This window comes from Anopheles arabiensis, chromosome 3 (assembly GCF_016920715.1).
Source record: "Anopheles arabiensis isolate DONGOLA chromosome 3, AaraD3, whole genome shotgun sequence".
In the NCBI taxonomy this organism is placed as follows: Eukaryota; Metazoa; Arthropoda; class Insecta; order Diptera; family Culicidae; genus Anopheles; species Anopheles arabiensis.
In genome coordinates, this window is record NC_053518.1 from 83,660,365 (window position 1) to 83,676,495 (window position 16,131).

The window sequence follows — 16,131 nt, forward strand, 5'->3', positions numbered from 1 at the left end:
AGAGTTCAAACTTTGACGGATCATCGGACATCGGGTTTAACCTGACCACGTGATGAGGCCCTCATCAAAAAGTAGACAAAGAGAAAAAAAAACTTGTTGCCCAAGTAATTTCTATTCCAAAATGACTTTACCAATTGAATTCCGGAGTGCCCGCTTAACATCCCTGCGCCACAAAACAAAAGGGGAGAAAATGATAGCGATGATGATGATGGTATCGTGTCATCTAGAAGGGCGACCTCAACTCAATCTAAATGCTAATGCTGTCTTTGCTTCTGTAACGCACTCACTTCACTCAACTTGGGGCAAGTTCGATTGAGCTGTTCCATCGCACCTGGGTGCGATATGTTCGCAGCTTTTCTGGGTCATTGCAGACAAACCCCGTTCCTGGGCATTGCGAAACTTGCTGCCCAGAGGCAAAGATGGCAGGGAATACAATTCCAGTTTCAGGATTTTCGGGCCACTCTTCACGACCAGCTTTGGCGCCCACCTGATTGAGTTGTTACTGGCGGCTAAGTAGCTCACCGTAATACCTTTTCCGAGTGAACGAGTTCTACGGGCAGAAAGTTTGGGCACGCATTAAAAGGTCCCGCTTGACCTCCACATAATCCCGGTAGCACTCTACCCCGGAAAGCTGCTCACTTCCACACGAGTGCGTTGCGATGCGGCATCGGGAGGGATATTAATGTGAAACCCAAGAGCCAGAACAGTCGAGGCCCGGAGAGTGATAAATCATTCAAATTAGTGACCGAAGCCATAATTTGCATTATGGACCCCAAAGCAGGCCCGCTCTGAATGTGGTCCGTGCAATAAAAGTCGTCCCAAAAGTCGAGAGTCGTGGGCTAAGGAAATTGGAATTTCCGAACCACTTCAGTATAACTCCGAAATGGAAAGCAAAACACACAAAAAAACGAAAACACCACGCTGTATGTTCAGGCGAAAAACTCCCTTAAAATCCGAAAGTTGAAGTTCCTCCTACCAATTAATGTTTTAGAGAGCATCGGCGTCGTCCTTTTTGCCTTTTTTTTCCTCCTTTTGCCATATCTTCTGCCTTGTGCGCTTCCCACACCGGGCTCGTTTGCATGTTCCCGGTGGAAACGGTGCTTTTGTGTTTGTGTGTATATGTGTGTCTGTGTATGTCTGATTGCTTTGTTATGACCAGATATGCGTGTGTTCTGAAGCCTCATCTTCACCACCCTCCAGTGCAAGCGATTCTTTTCTCTTTCTCTTCTTTCGTTGGGCTGCAGCAAGTTTAAGGCAGCAATCGCAAAACTTTGTGCTCACGAAAAACCACCAAAGTAGACGAGGAAGGGATATTGCGTTTACCCAAAATCTCCCCCGGAAATGGACCAAGCGGGGAGGGGAATGCGAATGAGCGGAAAAGGTAAGCAAATCATAAATCTCTATCATTGGGAAATGAGTATTTCTTTTCTCGGGAAGAATAACGAACCCATCCTTTGCTTTCCAGGGGGCTTTCGGGACCATCCCAAAACATTGTGACGTTTATGCGTGCCCCTTTTGTGTTGTTGCTGCTGCTGCTGGTAAGGAATTTCTAGCTTTAAAAGAGAATGAAATGGGAGGGCATTTCAAACCCATGTTCCACCCATATTTTGTGCTTGAGAACTGCAACAGGCTGAACCTGGACTGGAGTAGCGGAGCGCGTCGCTGGGTAAGGGGGCTCAAGGGAGAACTAACGTCATCAGCAATGGCCAGACAGAATGGCCATTAGAAAGAAGTCCACGTATCCACTGCTCAATATAAAGTGCCTTGCTCTCTGCAAGGCAATAGAGAGCGAGAAAGGTAGTGAAAAGAATTCTGCTGATTTAGCCCCTGGGAACTCTCTGGGATGTGTGAATGTGTGTGTGGTGTGCTGTGTCTCTGCTGGCTTGTTGGTCAAGCGAGCACGTCCCGCCCCGGGGAATTGTCCAATATCTGAGGCGTCAATCACCTTTTTTGCACTCGTCAATTCCCCGGCCCCTCCCAAGGCTGGTGGAGCGGACATTCATATTCCAGGATAATGGCATCATGAAGATGTGAACATTTTAACGCATCGCAGGAGTAACTCTTACCAGGATGGAGTCTCCTGTTGGACACACACAACAACAACAAAAAATGCTTCCATTCCAAAAGGATCCTGCACAAACCACAACTGAAGCTGCGAAAGGGAGGGTTCGCATTTGCATATTACATTTATCAGCCAACCCGGTAGCGAGTAGCCGTAAGGTATTGCGCCTTGTACAGCTACACCGGCGTCTGGTTGGCTTGATATAGACCGCTCCTCCCAGGATGCTCCGGATAGTGTCCTGCTTCGTTGTTGCTCAGGACACAGCTGCCCGTGAAGCAACGCAGACCCAAGCGTTCACGAAAAGCACCAGACGCCAGAACTGTCCAGATGATAAAGCGAAATGCCGGAAAGCATGCCCAGCTCTTGTCGGGGTGGTTTTCCTGTGGTTTTGACCGAACGCTCTATGGTAGTAGTGCGCTAGAGCGCTAAAGATTTGTTTATCCTAGCGTTTCTCTCTCCCCGTGAAACGCTCCTCTCGGTTATACGTTCGGAAAGGATATTAAATTGTTTTTAAAACGTGTAAAGCAGGTGTCGTCCTGCAGGGTGGAAAGAACGCGTCGATGCAACTGGAGCCGTTCCCATCGAAACGGGGTCTATGTAATGTGATTGTTATGACCGGTACGAACCAGTTGGCTCTGTCGGTTGCGTGCAGCTTTGATGCGTTTCAATTGCATCAAACCGAAAGGCTTCTTTTAATCTGGAAAGCTTGGCCCACCTCTCGGCTCGAAACGGTAGAACATGAAGCGCAAAGCTGCTCATATTAATTTCACCTCGTTCTGCAGAACAAGCGGAACGCAGCCGTTTTCGTCTGTAGTCGTGTACAGTAGGCAACGCTCGTTCCAAGTGCAGTTGGAACGATATAAATCGTTGCTCATCGGTCTTGTAGTTTCGGGCTCCAGACACTGTGGTCCGGTCGGTTTTGCGCTATGTCTTTTGAAGGATTACCACGCAAACATTGCAACACACAGACCAGCTGGGGCACACTTCATTCGTGTGCAGGAATTTCTGGGGTTACAACAATGGCTATTGGTGCTTCTGCTGGATTGGAGCACATTAATCAAGCCATTTTTTGTTGTTGGCAGCGCTGTATGTAGATTGCAGAATATTCGTTCCCATTTTGGAGCTTCTTCAAGGCGATGTGAAATGAAAAGATGCACCCTCAGACACACACAGTCGACTGCCGTTCTCAAATCAAAACAAATTGATTTTAATCAACTCAACTGATACTCCCTTCAGCTTCAATTACATCGTCATAACTTACGCACGAAACGTGGACTGAAAACTCTTCACCAACAGCAAACAAAAAACTGCTGCTAACCTTCCCGAAAACTAGACCCAACTCATCAAGGGAAGTAAGAAAGATGCTGTGTGTCTTCAGCCGTAACGAAGTGAAACGAACCGCAACCGCATCGGAGACGAGTTCGAGTTGCCTTCAAAACACGGTTCAAACATTCGGGGAGCTTAGAAACGTAGAAACAACAGGCTACTAATATGATATCATTTTTATGTCCCTAGATCCCGAACCGAAAGGAGGGCAAAAGATGGACAGCATCAAACGCCCCGAGGTTTTCATCAAACGAGTTCTCGCAAGGTTCGTCTCCCAGCCTCTTAACTCTTGCCTCTTCCTACCCCATATGTTACTCAGAAAGATGGTTCGATTCCCCCAAAAAAAGAAGAAAAATATATAACAAAAAACTTCTCCAACCGGGGGGCCTCGTGTGCTCCAAAAACCGAATGATTGCCACCAATCAAGACACTTTATCTACCATCTACGGGGCATTTGGCGGGTAGTAGTTCCCTCGCTTGAGCGGGTGCGTGACGACAGCGTGCCTTGGAGATGCGTTTTGGGGGAGAAAGAAGAAAATTGATTCAAATCACCGCGCCGCCTCGCGCCTCACCAAGCACGGAAACACGGAAACAATCAGTAGATGTGTTGGCCTCGACGGCTGACGTCACCGGCTAGCACACACTGTGCTAAGGACCCGAAACGTTCCCGATCGGTTGTACCAGATAGCAATGCGTGGACCCGTGTGGACATTCAATTCCACCATTTTAAATCATCACTAACGAGCACCAACAAACACACGCACACACTTACTACGCTGTGAAGGAAAAGTTTCACACCACGAACGAGCAGGAGGAGAAGGAACAAGAACATGAGGGCTTTAGGTTTGCGCCACCCAAAAAGCAGGTGAGTGTGTATGTTAGGTAATTTATGCAGCCACAAAACACTGTCTCACTATGTCCGAAATTCTGTCAGATGGGGGGATGGAAATCATACGCACCAGGTTGCTATCTTCCTCTCTTTCATGTACATCAGCAGGGAAACAGTTTTCCACGCCCAAGCACAAAAAAAAAAACAGCTTGCTTACTTTTCTTTCCCTTACAAACCAAAAGCACCAGGGAAGCCATTTTGAGTTGTGTATTCACGCTGCTTTCCTGCTTTGGCAGCCGGTCGGATGCGATAAGTAAGGGAATTTGCATAACCAACGTTCCAAGTTAAAACAACATTTTCACCACATTTTTGGGGCATGTGTAATGGAAGTGCGTTAAGCTTACAATTCGATTGTGTAAGCTGTTGAGGTTTTTGTTTTGTTTTAGCTGGGAGGATTAAATGCCCGCAGAAAGCGCAATGGCGTCCTGTATTCGCTTCATTCTGGAACGTTTGTTCCACGCTAGTTCAATTAGCAGAGGCAGTTGGAATGAAAAGAAAAGAAATGACACCTATGGCTGGAAAAAGAGGGCTTTTTCTTAATAGAAACACATAAACATTTGGGTGATCATACAATTTTTCGAGCGAAATAAATCATGAAAACATAAATTCACTATCAAGGAACGACAAGGCAAGAAGATACGTCATGATCCTTGTTCAAGATATATTTAATAAAAACTAGAATAATGTAACTTCACAAACGATAGCTAGGGAAAAAAAAACTTTATCACACACTCAATAAACAACTTGTTTTGTCTGTGTGTCATCAACAGCCATGCCTTCGTCTGATGCTCTCATTAGCTCTCCGCCATATCGAGCGGCATAGCGACAACAACGAAAAAAAAAACGCACACAATCGCGTCGACAAACGCTTTCGATCAAGCGGATCTTATCTGATGCACTTTTTCGCCGTCACTGTTTGTGCTGTTCCGTATAGTTTTATTTTTTTCTGTGGTTGCCTCACGTCCCTCTAGCACAGCCACCCACTAATTATGAATCCTCGGTGGAGCGACATACCGATGGTTATCGCAAAAAAATAAGCCGAGCGATGCTGCGCTGACGAGGGGAAAGAAACTTGTTCCCCGATGCTATTTTCTCGTCTGTCTTGGCTAAGTTTCCTTCCTGCTTCATATTTTAATTCTTGCTCCCCTGCCCCCGGCTGGTAAGTCCCGCCGTGCCAGCTTGTCGGAATGGAGTGTGTATTTGCTTATCAGTGACCCAAGATCAGTGTGCACTGAATTTCTTTCCCCGACAACGGGAAGAGACACACAGCACGGAGAACAAGATCACAAGGAAAGGAATTATCCTCGAGCTGGTGGAGCAGCAGCAGCAGCAGAAAGCCGCCAGTCCTCTTAACGCAGTTTAAAAAGTGGGAAAATTTATCGTCACTCATTAATAACATTAATTAAATTATTAGCAGGACGCAGCAGCAGCCGCAAAAAAAAACCACTCCAAAACGTAGGGAGCAGTAGTACCAACAAAACCTGAGCGCCCCCTTTCTTCCGGGCGCGGGCAGAGTAGTATAATAGAAACATAAGATTTTATGAATGCATTCATTCTGCGGTTTCAGGTCAATCTGAGTGTGTGGAATTGTGTTTCAACATTACAAAAAGGAAGACGCTGCTGCTCTTATTAACGTTTCGCGTCCGTAGACGTCCATCTTGCTTTGATCGTGCTCGATGATAAGATGGCTAAAAACAATCTCCCGCGAAGAGCCACAAAAAAACCAAACAAACCAACTCGCTTTGTTTATTCATGTAGCAGACACGCATTCAAATAAAGTCTCTGTCTCTCTTGCCGTCTGTCCGTGGTTTCAGCCAACTCGCAGCCAACTCCCACACCCTACTTAATGCTTAATCCGTTCCGAGCCGCCAATCCGCTTCATTTGTATGATTTATGGGATTGCCTCAGTCCGGGGCATCGGCAGACAATCTGATCACTCAACCGCCATTACCGTTGGTGATGATGATCGTTGGTGCGCATACAAAAAGGGCTGCGAGTCAATCCGTCACCGGAGATGTTCATCGATCGCGACGACAACGCTTTAACACGCATTATTAAACATCGCGATCATGGGGTGATCACTCCTCTAAATATCTACTACGAATAATATTCCCCCCTCAGATACTGCCGCGTAGGCGAAACAATCGAATCGTCTCTCGCGCTATGTCTTACCTGGAAGTGAACCTGCCCATTCTCGACCCAGCCGATGATAATGTCCGCACCGTAGATGGTACCGTCGGTGGAGAACCCGAGCCCGACGTACCCGGACGTGCGGGCCTGCACCTCGAACGTGATGTCCTGCTGGCTGAGGCTCCACAGTAGCCGATAGTTCTCGTCCAGGTCGACTGCATGGTCCCAGTGGGCGGCGGCGGCGACCGCCGACAGGAAGCCCACGACCACGAGCAGCACTTTGGTTGGGTAGCAGCACATCGTTGTGCTATCACACACTGTTTACTGAAGAACACTTTGGGGGTTTTGGGTATTATTAAACCGTTTGCTCCTTGCGAGCAGTTTGAGATGATAAATTTTCGTTGTTAGACACTTTCTCTCTTTGGAGGGCTTTTCGCTCACTGAACACTGAGGGAGTTAAGTTTCCACACATTGAAGACACTAGATGGTAATTCTGGAATGTGGAGAAATTGAAGAGAAAATATTACGTTAGAAATTCGTTCCATAAAAATATCGAAGAAAATAAATAAATGATTTTAAATCTTTCAGACGACTGCGTTCACCAACCAAGGAAGTGAAAGAGAGAAAAAGGGCTATTAAGTAAAGCAATTTCCCCATCTCAATCCCGAACTAGATTAAATCAATAAATAAAACCCAATCCCTTTCCCAGCCAGGTGTCCGGATATTATACAGGTCCACCCGGTCCAATCTCATCCTTTCGCCCCTGCTGATAATGCCCAAACGCATCCATTACGCACAAGCTCACACCCGTCAGCAGATCGATTATCATGATCGTGCGTGAGTGTGTGAAAAGAAGACCCCTCCGCAAAGGAAATAAACGTTCGACTCCACAATATCCTGAAAGCAGGTGAGTTTGCGCGAAAATACAATTTTCCCGAAACGAAACGCGTAACGGATTTCCTCGAGGTTCCGCGGCAGCATTTGAATTGCTAATATGATGGCGGTTTGGGGGAAGATTTTGCCGCGTTTCTGCCGAATTCAATATTCGTGCAGGGTTTTTGCGGTTTTTTTCCTTTTTCTTCTAAGAAATATGCATTCCAGGCCATTACGGAAAATTTAATACAAACCACAGCCTCTTCTTCCATTACATCATCTCGTAAAGTATCTTCCCTTGAAGGGAAGGAGCAGAAGGGAAATACCACCAAGCAAGATGGCACGCATGTGCGAATATTTCAACACAAACCGTAACGTGTGGTATGTTACCTGGAAGGCATTTCCCACCTAGGAGCGATTAATGCAGCGATTGCGATAACGACTCTAATGATCAGGCACCAGGCACTAGAAAGTGTGTCAGCAAAAAAGAACTTAAGGTGCGGGATGGCAGGCAGTCTGTCAAGCGCAAAACCGAAAGGCCCCGAATTGAATTCCACAAGAATTGGAAATTGAATCTTGGAAACGATCCCCCGGTTATCGCAAAGAAAGGAAATTAGAAACACTCTCTGGGCCCGTTTCGCTACGGTTTGCTGATTTTTATTTGAACCTTGTCGATGATCGTCTCATTTAGATATGAACGAATGCGATGGAGAGCGTCCTCGCTGAATTATGTTATTTCGTATGGGTGGTTTAAATTAAAAAAAAAACTTCCAATAGAAAATCCCAATGAGTTTGAGTTTTTTTAACTCCATTTCATTTAATCTTCCAACAAAGAAAGAAAGCTGCATCTTTTCCTGGAAGAATCTATAGACCAAACAATACCTTATCCACAACAAACATCATCATCATCATCAGCGGCAGGGCAGATCGTGTTTCTTGATTATGATCCACACACACAAAAAACACACGGCCCATGGAACCTTCTCTCCCCGATTGACCACCGATTGCGAGAGAACGACCCCTAGAAACCCTCCCAAAAAAACTGGATTTTTGACCTGAAAAGGTGTGCGTGCCTTGAAGATCTACCGTTCAGGAAATATGAAACGCTCTGGGTCGGCCTGAAAGGCCCCGAAACTTTGAAAACCGGACTGAAGGGAGAGTCCTGCAAGAGGTAGACGTGGTTTTGTCTTACTACCTGGAATTGCTTACAATATATAAGTTTGATGGTGCAGCCCAAAACTGCATCCGCAATTACAGACATAGAGCATTTGCTTTTACCAAAAACAACAACATCATCCTTTTCGCTTTCACGGAAATACACGAACTCCCAGCAGATGAGGCAAAGATTGCCTGGTTTTGCGTGTTTTTCGCCAAACAGTCCCTCCCTCTTTTAGAAGTGGAAACAAGCAAGAATGCCCAAAGCCCAAGACTCAACAACTCATAAACTAGCAAACATTAATAAAAATCCCTTCCTTCGTGTTCATGTTCTTCCTTTCGCTGTATCTAATAAAGCCCGAGGTTGTTGTAGAGTTGCCAGGTTCTTGCCTCTCTTCCTGTTTGTTATGACAATCGAGAAGGTAACATAACAACGCTGATGGAATGCAGCCATGTCTTTGCAATAAAATGCAAACATGTTTGAATGAAGTTTTACCTCTACCCTCCCCGTTCTGTGCACGGCAAAAGGTGAACCGTATGTTGGTATTAGCAACACACAAACGGTGTAATGCATCCCATCCATCAATGCAGCCCAAAAGGCCGTTCTGACCGATGGAATGTCACACCTTTGGCTAGCACTGGCAGATATTGGAAATTGCATCTGCGAAAAAAAAAAGAGAAGGGATGTGACATTTTCCTGCCTGTGACGAAGACAACCTTTTTTGCCTTGTCAAAATATGTTTTTGTGGAAAGTTATTACAAACACATGACGGGAGGGGTACGTCGGAGCGCAAATCGTTTGGGAGGAGACAACACCGTATGGGGATTATTGTGAATGGTTGTTGTTTTTTTCCTTCTTTGGGTCGTCTGGCTTTTCGATGCCGAAGGTAAATGGGAATGGGCCTAATCCTTTGCTGGAATAACAAACTGTGCTTTTATGAAAACAAAGGAGATATTGGTTATGTTTTGGTGTTCGTGCTAAACACATTCCTCTAGAGGATAATGTTAGAGCAAAAGGTACTTCTAGTAAATTAAATTCCATTTCAAGGAATTTATCTAGCATCAAACTAGTTGGCGTAAAACATACAAGTTCGAAACATTCCTTCACAGTCTCGATTCCCAACCAGGGTTAATAAATTATCCATCCACAAGAGAGAGAGAGGAGCTGGGAGCGTAGGTTTACGTATATTATGGTACGTATTAATGAATCGAATCAGCTTCTCGCGCCATTCGATCGTAAACAATCAAGCAGAAGGTTCAAATTTCAGTGTCGGAACCCGGGGGCTTCGTTTTAAGGAAGGAAAAAAAATGTTTTCATTTGTACCTCTCGTACGAGGGTTTCGAGATGATTTATCGCGACTGTGGAAGGAGGATCACAGTAACAGGAGCAGCCCTTTTTTTGAAAATGAATTGTTTAATTACGATTAAAGGAAAACCTTTCCAGCGACTAAAGCTTACAGGGAGTGTGTCTAGAGCACCGAGAGGGACTCGTTGCAGCCGGGTTAGAGCATCATCTTCCATCCCGGCGGGTAATTATTTATCGTCCCTTTTAATAACTGCATTTATACATCTCTCCCCAGCCTAAAAGCGTGAAACCATTTCTCTTTGCGTCCTTAAACCCGAGGAAGAAGGTTTTGAGAAATAGTCGAACCGATTACGAAATTATCGTATTAAAGATGGACACTGGAATGGCTTGGGCACAACAGCAACAACATCAACAACAATAAAAAATCCGATCAAGCCACCCTTCTTTCCTACGCCGGAATGTGTCATCACAGAATGGACGTGGGCTTTGGTTTGTTACGACCATATTCTATCAATAATTATCACCCTTATCCCCGGCGCGTCTTCGTCCACGCATGTCAGAGAATAAACATAAAACCCCGGCTAATAGAGACGCATTTCGATCGACGGTTTCTGATCGGCTCGATGTGAGTCATGTGGGCCGTGGTACGGTAATGGCGGTGAGATATTGGTGTACCTTCCAAGTCAACGGCTAGCGTGTCCAAGAGAGCCCAAGCAAAGTAGAGAAAAACGCTTTGAAACAACACACACACACGCGCGTCTGGGTTGGATTTGTTGCGTCCATCTCTGGGATGGCTTAGAATATTTGGAAATAGGAATAGGCATTCGAGATTCTGAAGAATCGGTTTGCTCGCTAACACAACGGCAACCTGAACATACAGTTTGCGTGGGAAGGCGCGGGACGGATGCGATGTGCTTTTTCCTCTTTTCTTCGTCATTTCCTTTTGGGACGTGCTTCGCTTGGAAGATCTTTTTTTTTTCATTCTTCTTGGTTAATGTTCTTTAGGCACACATTTGGAAGGCCCAAAAACGTAACCACACGGTTACGGATGCGACCGGCGGCCAGCTTCCAGATGAGAAGCTGAAACAGTACGTGCACACAATCACACACGCACACACTGGCACGTACAGGAAGCACAAGAAAAAACGTGGTGAAACTCAATCCACTCCAAGCTCCCTTTCTGTGCGTTCGTCTCGATACGTGTTTCTTCGTGTTGCTCTAAGCTCGCTAGAACACATGAGCGGTTTATAAACCGCAGGCAGCGCCTGCAAGTGGCACCAGACCCAACCGGGCCGAGCTCTCGGTCTCTCGCTCCTCTCCACATAAGCCGCTTCACGTCCGAATGCCGCGACGCATAAAATGTGGTATTAAATGACGCCAGGTTCGGTCCGGGCGAAGGCGAGGAATTCGTAAATCCGTGGCCCGGCGCACAGACTCCACGGACTCTAATTTGTGCTCCAGAAAAGAAGCCCTGAGTCCAGACAGGCATGCAGGATAATGTTTCACGTCGCCGATAACAAAAAAAAGAGATCGGCGGCACAGAAAGAAAATAATATTCTCCACCGCGTGCTGCCAAATATGGAAAATGCGAGTTGAAATGTTGTAGGTAAATATTTGGAGCTGTTGATGCGTATAGAGACAGACAGACAGAGAGAGCGAGAGAGACCGGCGATTGTATGGCTGTCCGGTCCCGGAAGCTGCACATCCAAATAGCGCCCGCAGAATCTGGCTAAAAAGATCGAGCACGATCGTAGATGGCCATCTTTTTCGAAGCTCGCCGCCATTTACCATCGCGCACCGGGCTTCCGTTTCGGAGGTCGTTCAGACAAAAAAGATCGTGAAAAAGAGAGGTTTGGTGTTAGGTTACGATCGCGCCTCGAACAGGTCGGCGCGGTTGTTTTGGCGCGTCTTTATTCAATTAAATCATTTTGCACGCAACTTGACAGCTGCACGCTTGGAATGGTGTGAAATCGAACACCGTTTTAAGGCACACATCGCATCCACAAGGATCACAAACTCATCCAAGCGAGGTACGCAACACGGCTACCGGGAGCGATGGGTCGTAACTTTTCGGCACGATCTCTTGCATTGCACCATCTGATGTACGATCGAACACACCGAAAGCTTGGGTGAGATTGATTTATATTGCCAGCTGGAGCAGCATTTTTTTTTCGCTTATGCTTGTTTGTCCATCTTCTACTGTGTACGCCGATTGATGCTTCTGCCCGTCTGCCCGAGCGGCTCAAAGATCCAATCTGCCGAAACTACGAAAAACAAACACTGGGTGGGCAAACGCACCGAAAACAGATCGGAGACCCTCGTGTGTGTATGTTTTTTCGAACAATTTTTCGGACCACGGCACGATTAGGTTTTTATTGGAAGGGATTGCTGGGTTTTACAATCGGGTCCGTGTGTGCGGTAGGGCCCAATTCCTGGAAGGACCTCATCAGAGGCCTTTTGAGGTGAAACAGGCTTTATAAAGGTAAGACTTTTATGTTGATCTTACTGTTTGCAAAATATCAAAAGATCACGCAGGCATCACGAGTTCACACATTGCGATTGGATGAGGATGATCGATACCCGCACGGTCGAAGACGCACAGGAAACGATGCCATAAGTATAAAAAAGGACATGTTCGTAGAAGGAAGCGCACTAGATCATCCGTGGAAGCTCAAGAAAACACAACAGCGAACAACGCTAGAACACAGCAATTTGTGTAATGGTTTCAGCTTACACAAAAAGCCACTAATAGGGCAGCCAGTTGCAGTTGCCACTTGACATCGACCAGCCGTGGCTTCAGGTTATTCGACACCGCCTTCTCCAGCAGCGGAAGTGCGTGATTTAGAGCACTTTCGTGGGATATCACCGTGCGTGGCAGGGAGGGAGCATTTTTTTCACTGGAAAACAGAAGCACTAAACACCACACCACCATATGGTGCATCGTGTGCCGAATGCAGCCGGGAAGATGCACCCAGATGCAGTCAAAACACGGCCCTACGCAGCACTGAAACACTCAGGAAGATCGAAGATCGTGTAAATATTTACCACAGCCAGCCAGCTCGATTTGAGTGATCACAGCACGATCGTAAAAACGCACTTCTTATGGCGTGTGGTACTGTCAGGCTGGCAGACCGCGCACACCAGCCTCCAGGCTCCTGGTCAGGCCACATCCACAGGAATTGGGGAACCGGCATTTGTTCTTTTGCCGCCCGCGTGTATGAGTGATGGACCAATTTGAACGTCCGAATCGAACCGTGTGTCGATCTCACGCGGCGTCGCCGTTGTCGTACCCGGGCCTAGAATTAATTAGCCCTCTATTCTACCCGCGCTATTACCCTCGGCTCGGCAGGATGTGTCGGCGAGTTGCGCAAGTGTTGCGAGCGGAAAACGGTTGTCTCGCGTCCAAAATCTGTCAACCTTCAACCAAACACCATCAGCGACAACGGTGACGACAACGGCCATTCGGGAATGGTCGGAATGGACAACCACGGAGCACCACGCGAAAGGTCTATTTTTAATAATCCAAACGTCTGACGGGTTTTGACTAGCTTCAATAGTTTGCGGAGAAGGTAGAGCGGTGGAAAAATTTATGTCCCGACAGCTGACCGGCTCATGGTCAGAAGAAGAAGAAAAAAAAACTGATCACAAATTAGCGTTTGTGCGTGCGTTCACGGTGGACGATCGGTTTTGTAATAAATATTATTAACCCCGCGGTCACCACAGCTCACAGTTGGGAATGTTCTCGTAGTGGTGGTGGTGGTGGTAATGATTGGCTGGAATTTATGGTGACATTAAACTCCCTGGTGCGGGCACCAAGAGCAACGCAACAGCTCCGGAAGATGGTTTGGGCATTGGGCAAGGGTGAGCTTCAATCACGATTTCCATAAATTTCACATCCACATACGGCTGCCAGCCAAAAGGGAATGGGCCAACTGTTGCGTGGCCCAAGACGCAGCCGAAAGAATAAAGCACCTTCACACACACACACACTCGCAGACACTAGCACGAAAGAAAAAGAAGTGCGTGATGAGTCTAATTTTCTCCATGAATCATACATTCACAATGCTCGCTCCCATGCATTTCTGGCACGTAGATCGACTCGCCACTTCACTCAGAACTAAAAAAAAAGCGATGGAGTATAGTGGTCTTGCCGCTGTATGGTTCTTTGAGCTGCTTTCAAATATTCAAAAATGCGCACTTATACTCGGATGTGCCTTCCAGCTCACGAATAGAAGAATGAAAAACAAAAAAACGAACAACAACCATCAATTGAGACTTCCTCCCTCTCTCAATCTCTCTGCCCACACCGGTCTAGCATTCCACGGATGTGGCATATTCTACACATGCTCACGTACGAGACGCATAACACAACGAGCAGTTGCACAGTCGAGGCTCTGGGAAACACTTCAGCAAACGCCCGGTGAAAAGCCCTACGTTCCGGGGATCATCATAAACTGCGGGGTCTTTATCTCGTTGGGTACTCTCCCACTCTCCCCTTTCGAATGGGTTTCCGGGTTGGGTAGGAGTTTGGAAGTAAACGAACCAAATAAAATGCCCGCTTTTTTTACCAAACAGCTCTGGGTCAACTCGCTATCGTGCTGAGCGGGAGCGGAACATTCCCGGTGACTATTGTCCCATTTTATAGCACCACCACCACAAAGTTGATTGTTTTGGCGTTTTTTTTATTATTCACTCCCCACCAACCACAAAATTACTTCCATGTCCCAGTTTAGCTGCCTGGATGTTCTAGTTTTGTCGTGGCTGCCATCCCCCCCAAATCACCCCGTGTACAGGTGACTCACGCGCCACAAGTGTGATTAATCGTTCCGGACAAACGCGCTCTAACACGACGCCAAATGAAGCAACACGGTCATTCCCTTCACATTGCCACACGTTATCAGTTTGCTGTGGTGAGCACACAGCACACCAGAGGATCTAAGACGGTACCCACCAGGCGACGACCCGCTGTCAACACTTCGCGATCGATCATCGCGCGCACGTACCGCTGTCGACCGACACTTACTTCGCAATTATTCGCAGCCTCGCATCGCATGCGGACCCGTTGATCACACACACCCGTTGGTGGACGACGCCATCTTCCTGCCGGACGTCATCGCATCCGGGGGCAATATGGTGGTGGGATGGTGGGGGTTTGTTGCTGCACTCGATTCTTCGCACGGCTACTTGGCTCGTTAGTTAAGCTAGCACCGTTGCTCGCATCAATCACTGACAAGCATTGACATTTGAACGTTGAACTGCCTTTAAACTCACACACACACACACACACTTAAGCACACTGCACGTACGCACTCATTTGGGTGGGGGGGTTAAAGATTTTTGAAAAGCAAATTTCCTGGTCACGGCACCAGCGGTTTTGGAAGGCACTTGAGAGGGTTGTTTCTTTTAGCAGCACCACTACCACTACTCTTCGGGTTATTTCTTCCACCCTTTCGCTCCGTTGCGGTTTTACGGGTTTCCGGACGTAATAAATACGACTCACCGACAACGGCTCGGCTTTTTTTTTCTCTTTCCTCGACCTCTTTACCACTTGCGCACACAGACACGCTTTACCACATCACAGGGCACACACAGCCAGGGAAGGAAAGCTTCCACAACCCCGGTGAAATAATGCACTTACGTAAAAGAACAAAAAAAAAATAGCGAGCAACCTCCTCACACGGTACGGTAATATGCACATGCACAACCCGGAGAGAGGGTTAAAAGCCGTTAAACCGTAGAATGCGCTTCGATTTTTGCGCGCTCCACAGACACTCGCTCTAGCACACTCTATCTCACACAAGCACACACACACACACAAGTTTTCACTGTTGTTGATGTGTGTCGTTTTGAATGGAATAAAAAAAAAATAAACACACTTTTCACTGCTGGAACGTTTTGTTTTTCTCCAAGCTAACCCTTATTGTACACTGAAATTCCCCAAAAACTTTCGAAGCAACCCGGGGGTAGTTATTTGCCGAACGCGACGAAACACAAGCGCGGGCACGACACGACGCACACACTGGCAAAGCGGACTGTTCTGTACGCTCTGCGTTTTGGATGGGGTGGGTTCCGATCACGGCACGGCGAGCAACGGACGACGCACACCCTTCTCGTTTGACGCTTCGATGCGGAATGAACCCTCTGCGGCGGGTGTGACGGTAACCGTGCGCGATGGTCGAACAACGTGCATGAACGGTTGCCCGCATAGGGGTGGGGATGGCTGCGAATGAATGAACAGCAGAAAGAGAGAATGAGAAAATGAGCGAGAGATGTAGCGATCGTGACATTGGAAGAGAATGAATGGGTATGATGAATAAGTGAAGAAATTCCAAGCATTTTGCGCATGGTTCTAGGTTGCTGTTAGAGACTTTTGCATTTTATAGGCAATTA

General features: G+C 47.0%; 1 protein-coding gene across 1 annotated transcript in view; it reads right to left on the bottom strand.

Moving 5' to 3' along the window:
* LOC120902334 (MOXD1 homolog 2-like) overlaps window positions 1-15,874 on the bottom strand; it is a 30,454-nt gene extending 14,580 nt beyond the window's left edge. Inside the window, exons 1-2 of the mRNA XM_040311009.1 lie at window positions 14,765-15,874; window positions 6,450-6,900 (exon numbers count right to left, since the gene is read on the bottom strand). Of these exons, the coding sequence (XP_040166943.1) occupies window positions 6,450-6,707 (258 nt within the window). The 5' untranslated portion in view covers window positions 6,708-6,900; window positions 14,765-15,874. The remainder of the gene's footprint in view (window positions 1-6,449; window positions 6,901-14,764) is intronic.
* Window positions 15,875-16,131: the final 257 nt, after the last annotated feature.